The 6932-nt window shown below is 35.1% G+C and overlaps 1 protein-coding gene across 24 annotated transcripts in view; it reads right to left on the reverse strand.

Annotated features, from left to right (window-relative positions):
- slo (calcium-activated potassium channel slo) overlaps positions 1-6932 on the reverse strand; it is a 102555-nt gene that overhangs the window by 11498 nt on the left and 84125 nt on the right. For 8 of the 24 annotated variants that reach the window (XM_018544956.1, XM_018544965.1, XM_018545056.1 and 5 more), the window contains exons 14-15: positions 3968-4018; positions 1729-1749 (exon numbers count right to left, since the gene is read on the reverse strand). The exons of 7 other annotated variants lie outside the window; for them this stretch is intronic. In XM_018544956.1, coding sequence (XP_018400458.1) covers positions 1729-1749; positions 3968-4018 — 72 coding nt within the window. Of the gene's footprint in view, positions 1-1728; positions 1750-3967; positions 4019-6704; positions 6774-6932 lie in introns of all 24 variants that reach the window. 9 more of the 24 variants (XM_018545120.1, XM_018545072.1, XM_018545022.1 and 6 more) reach the window with 2 other exon arrangements.

Here is a 6932-nt window from a genome sequence, read left to right on the forward strand (position 1 = left end):
TATATATATATATAATAAATAAATAGAATATAATGTCGACGAAATTAATATTAAGCTGAAACGGCCTTTCATTATTGCGCTAAGAACAAAATATCGCAAAGAAAATAACCATTAAAATTGTGGATATAAATGTGTAATAAACGCTAACAGATAAAAATACAGTTCGTGACAACATGGACGAATGAAAATCAAACAATTTTCATGAGAATTATAATATTAAAAACTACTTCGACCATATTGCGGGAACGTTATACAACATGATACTAAAATCGACCTACGATCATAAACGTGCAGTGTGCCCAAAATATTTCTAATTCATGCGGAAGATGACGCAAGCGGAGAAGACTCAATCGATATCGAGCAACTTACGAACGTAGCAACCTTTGCTTATTTCTGATGAACGTACAAGTTAAAAACAATCCATTGCCTCCGCTTACATCTCGTGTCCTCTAAGCATGCCATAATATAGTCTTACAGAGTGAATATTTACTCGGCATTGTCAGTGCGCGCTTTACATTCTCCAGGAAAGAGAATTCACGTGCAAAACGACAGACTTTGCAAAAGCTCGGGAGGGATTGAAAGAGTGCATGAAAGATCATAGAGCTCGTCTACTGAAAGCGTAAGGAGAATTCTCTTTTTGGATTCCGACGTGAACTCGCCGTCTGAGGGAAGAGACGAGACGAGACGCGTCGACGATTGCGACCTACGTTTCGTTTACAATTGACATTATTTCGAAACCGACGCACAGTGTGAGACGAGCGAGAATGCTTTGCAATTTGTGCGAAATTCCTCTTTACGCACTTACTCGAGCCCCCGTCGAGCGGAATAACAAATTAGCTACGCTAATTAGAAATTGTATACATTCGTCTTTGCTCGGAAAATCAAAGTCCCTTTGATTCGCTCCTTTCAAGGAAGCATCCCCACAAATTGTGCAAAGTGTAATTCCCTGTTTTCTTATAAAGCTCGAGATCACAGAGCTCCCGGTTTTCTCGGAAGGATGATGTAAATATAAATTAATGAAGAAATGATTAAAGTCGACAAATCGAGTTGCGATGAGATATATTGCGCTTGATATTATTGAGACGTATATTTTCTCACAATCACAAATCTTTAAATATGAAGTACTACCAAGAAACCAAATCTCAAAACATCATTGTGGCTGGCTTCAAATTAACACACAGTTCTCGTTCATTTAATTCAATCCATTTTTGTTTAACCGGAAATCGATTAAATATACAATATTATCATATTTTTCATTTGAAATCGTTATTTTTCAAATTTTCATGATTTGATTTTTGTACGACGTTTTTTGTTTGAGGAACATATTCGACAGAATGCAATAGATTTTATCCCGTAATTCAATCCGTCGATATAACCTGTTTGTCAGATCAAGTTGGCTGGAAAATAAAAGATAGACCGATGTAGGATGTTCGAGTAAATGCGTAGAAGGTGGTATACGCTTCATCGGCGGTATTGCCTATACGGTTATACAGCATCGCTGCGTATAAACCGTTGAATGTCCACGTTTTATTAACACCTATGCCACTACGAACGCGCAGCAACGCGTGTGCGTGCGTTGCGATCTAAATTGCATCTTCTCGTATGTGAACGCGACCGGGGGAGAATGTACGTGAAATTAAGTAATATATACAAGATGAGAGAAAAAAATGCATATATATATATTATATATAAATGTCAATGTACATCCGCGTTTTTCGCTAGACTTACTTGGGTACGAAAGGTCTTCACCTATGCAGAGTAGTGGAGGAGACGAGGAGAGAAGATAGATTCGGACAGATAGACACATATAGAGAGTTAGTTAAAGAGTCTTTGCTTGCGAATCTCGTGTTCTGTCGTGAGCCCGTGCGCGCGCCTGTGTTTGTTACGTATGCACGCGTGTATGTGTGTGCGCGTGAATGTGATTGTGTGTACCTTGACATTTAATGTGATTACTGATTCGCGTGTTTCGTTGTGTATGCATGAGTAAGATCAGTGTAGAATACGTTGCTCGAATGAGCGATGCAGGTGCTAGTGTATAGATTTTTAAGTTAATTAATTGACGTAATTTGTCACGCCTCTCTTACGCGCGCATCGCTCACGTGTACACGTTTATCTAACATCGTGAAAATGTGATGCACAACCGGTAAACACCGATTTGCTTCCGAAAGAAGGAAAGAGGAAAAAAAAAATGGTATAGCAATCGGAGTAACGAGCGGTCACCAATGTTTCATTGATCTCTACGTTGTTCGCAAATCAAACTGTCCGCGAGGTTGCTCCGATGGCCAACAATTTTTTTATGACACAGAACACTCGTTGATGTCGCGTGACAATGCCGTCAATCCAAAAAGTGACGTTCATCTGACCGTTAATAAAGTTAATGGATATTGGCGGTTCTGACGATATCAACGTGGCGTTGACGCCGATTCAAAGAGTGTTTTGCGAACTTCTAAAACACACAGGTACTCCATATCCAGCGGTAACACTTATTTGTTAATTACGAAACATTCACTATTGAACGTTGAAAATATTTCAGGAAAACGAATATCAAGTTATAATGACGTAAGTTCTCTTCGATATCAACGATCGTTGCCTCTGCCACAGGACGAGTAAAAATCCACGTAATAAAAAGAGCTAATTCTAAAGTAACTCTAATTACACGTCGAATTATCAGATATCGAACACCGATGCAAGGTTGATTGGAGGTAGTTTAATACTTCAAGGCAATCACATCACGTCGATTCTCGATTGTGTTAATTTCATAATTCACTCACAACAATAACCATCGAGTAACACTGACAAACTTTTAGGAAAACTACATTCAAAACGACATTGATAGTAGTGTAATTTCAGTTGCAAAATAGTTAAGAACACCACACCAATAGGGACTCAAACACTAACGATGTTCTACGCTGGAGCCATTTATCAATCCGAACGAACTTTAGGAGATTAGCACAACGACATTATAATTTTTTATTATAATTATAAAAGCACTGTAATTTAAATTACGTAGACCAAACAACGGCTCAACAAAGAGACTTAATATCTTGTGTTAAGTATAAAAATTTATAGAATGTTTACGCGTTGTGCTAGTCTTGTTGAATATGTAATGGTGATGTTTTCATTTCATAATATTTTATTTAAAACCGTGTAAAATTTATCGATAAAATAGGCCTTGACGAAACATTTATTGGATAGAATTATAGAAACATATGTAATTAAAGTTTATCATTGAGAAATTTATCATATAATATAAATATGATTATAAATGTAAAAGTTTTGAATACACATATTGAATACACTCATTGTCTTTAATCGTCAAGACCTCAAATTGGATATTGTAACTTCAAATCATATTTGCAGATTAGAAAATTTTGCCTTTCTTATAATATATCCGTCAAACAAATATAATTAAATCATACATAAGATCGTTTATTTTAACATGACCTTTGAAATAAATTTATTTAATATGATAAATAATAACTGTATTTAAATAAATAAATTAAATAAATATTTAAATACAGTTAAAAGTACATTGATATAACAATACATTAATATAAGATAAGAAATTATTATTGTAATCACATCTACATTATTTAGACATTTCAATAAATGTTATGTTACTAATTTATTGCTTTGAAACAATTATAGTATTTTATACGAATTTATATTAGCATTTATTTCACGGCACTTTTTTTGTGCATTGTATAAAACGAAAAGAAAATTGTTTTTTTTTTCTTTATATACATTATATACGTACAATTAATTAGAACTATAATTTTATTGATGATATAAACACGCTGAGTTTTTTCGAGTCAAAGGCCATGTTGCTCTATTAGAATACTGTAACTTTTCTATTTTCATAAACACACCTTATCCAATGAATTTACATTAAAAAAATTTCCGTATTTTCGGGATTAAAATAAAAGAATGACGTTTGGTACACAGTCTACACACGGGGGATACGTACTTGCTCTTCCAACCATCTGAACAGCTCGCACGCCTTTCCGGAATGTGGCCACTGCCCGAAGGGAGGAGAACCAGAGCTGTTAGTTGTCACAACCAAAATAATGTCAACCTAGATGCGGGGGTCTCAACGGGTATGGGAGATCTAAATCCGTTGTCCCGATCGATATGTCACGTTTAGAGCGATTTATCAGGATCAGGGTATCACAAATTTTAATATTTTCTCTCTGGTTTCTTATTTAACTTAATTTTTCTGTTTACTTAAATTTAATTTTAATGGGCGTTTTTTTTTTTCTTAAATTGCATTCAAGATTAATTTTAATAAATCATGCCTGCGTAAAATATTTAGCTCGTGTAGAAATCGTTCATATAAAAAGATAGAAATTGGATTTCAAAATAAAGATTTAATCAAATGTCGCTAATTTGACAGATCACAACAATATTTCAACTTTGGCGAAAATGTTGTTGTAGCTTACTGTAACGTGACCTTCGATGGAGAGAGAGTCATTATTAACATTGGTGTTACAACCATTGCATAGTTTAGTTTGGCCTACTGTGAGGGTCGCAACACATAGATATTATATCTGCACTGTGCGGTTGAATCTCGTATATTCAAGAATACGTATTGAAAAAAGAAGTAAACGTTTCCTCAGAAGTCAATATCGGTTGCAGAGTGTCGACGTTATATATTGTTGTGATGTTGGTGAGTGGTGTCAAATATGCTCGATATGTGAGGGGAAATGAAGTATTTTTAGCCGATGTAAACCCTGGGCATCGATTATAATCGTCCCTGTAAGCTGTTTAAGCTCATGATATGCTTACGTCTTGGTGCTCTTTTCTGGTTGCGTGCCGAATTCAATCAACCCGCACTTAGCGACATTGAAAGTATCACGGAAACGGAATGTCACGTGCACGAGCAGATCAATATCATATTTAATAACGCACTGCTGTAGTTTTTCTGAGCTATTAAAACATTTTGGAATATAAAAAAGAACATATCGTATGTAACATATTTAAAATACTTCTGAAATAATATACAACGTACTGTTAAATATTTTATACAAAATATACGTTTATTAAAGAATTTTTAATATTCTTTCAATGAAATGTAAAAGTACTCATAAACGCATATTCCCATACATTTACACAAGATTTTCAAGACGAGCATCTGTAACTATATTTTAATTTCGTGTTTAATATTGCAGTTAGCATATTGAATTTTGACAAAATTAACATAGAAATTAATTAAAATGCTGCAATAAAATTTGATTTTACAACAATTAATTATACAATTTCTTATATAAATACGGGGTAATAAGAAAACGTTTTTCGCGAAAGTCAATATTGAAGAAATAGTTATATTTACTCCTGACGAATATATTCATAATATTAATTATGCTTATATTAATACTTATTTGTTAATAATTTTTTAATTTATAAGTGCAGAGATTTGCGATATGATTTTTGGGATTGCAACTTTCACGAAAAGCGTTTGATCAGTGCAAAAACTATGCAAACTTTTACAAGTTGATGTATACAAAGCAATCCAAAGTAATAATACTTGCATTCAATTATATAATAAAAGTATACATATATATATATATATATAGGTTATTTATTTTTGGAGTATGTAATACTTTTGGATAGCCTTATATATAAAAAGATACTTCAGTTCCAAATTGTCACGCTTATTGTTGCAATCACTGAAGCAGATTCTGGTAAGGAAAAGGTATAATCATCGTATATGTGCGTGTTATATGAACGAACACGTGACAATATCTGGAACTGATGAAATATACAAATTATCAATAAAAATCCACGTAAGCACACTGAAACAACAATTAAGAAACGTTAGCAAGCCTGAAATATGATATGAGCAAACTCGTCGACTGGTGTTAGGTGGCAGCCATTTAACGTGAAGACACAAAATATATATATATATATACGGCTCGGCAACGTGCAAGAATGCGTTTTCTGCGCGAAAGCGGCCATTGTATCTTATCGTACTTGTGACGAATGAAGCTAAACATAATACGGAGTAGTTAATCGATTTTTGCGGCGCATAACCGCATCCGTTTGTCCAACCCGTCGTGCTTGTTACTCGGCCCCGGCCCACGTGTCGAAGTAGGAGAAGAAGCGACGAACAATATTAGTGCTACGTAACGTAACTATATGCTGCTATTAGAGGGCGATGCTCGATAACTCGCTCAATGCCATCAGCTCTAGCAAAAGCCCAACGATAAACAATATGGATTGTACGGATCCGAGTGGGAGAGTATCGTATACGGGGTACTGTGGAGTAAGTGCACGTGATAAGTGAGACGATTAGTCCGTCGATTTGGCTGTTGTATACGTTTAATATCACTTACGCCATCTTACCTCATTACACAATTAAAGCCAACCTGATTCTGCCGGACACCGAAACATTTTCTGGCGTCGCCAAACGAAACGTTACACGAATATTTCATTATCACCATTTCTCAATATACGAATATAAAATAGCATGCCGGATCCAGCAGAATGCATTTTGTCAGAATAACGAGCATGAATCCAGTATGCTGGCAATATAAGGAGTGTCAATTTTGAAAAAACATCTCTTTTTATGTAAGAAATTCGATATTAATTTTTAGAAAATCGACCCATGTGCTTTATACTGACAAATTCTCGCAGAAACTGCGACAGGTGGACACGCATATACGAGATACGAAAAGGATGGAGGAGGAAGCCGGCAACAGGCATACCGTCGAGATAACTGCTGTAGGCAGTGTTTCCCTTCACCATGCCAGTCTGCATCATCATCATCCCCACATCTGCAAAAATTCAGCGATCGACCCGGACACGGGTTTGTGAGTTATAAATAAAGTGAACAGACGCATCATATATATACACAGGAGAAAAACGTGAACGGCTGATGTTCACAACGCACTTTGTTTTTTCTCTCCTTTGTTTTTTTTTTTTTTTTTTTTTTT

This window comes from Cyphomyrmex costatus, unplaced genomic scaffold (assembly GCF_001594065.2).
Source record: "Cyphomyrmex costatus isolate MS0001 unplaced genomic scaffold, Ccosl1.0 scaffold116, whole genome shotgun sequence".
NCBI classification, from domain to species: Eukaryota; Metazoa; Arthropoda; class Insecta; order Hymenoptera; family Formicidae; genus Cyphomyrmex; species Cyphomyrmex costatus.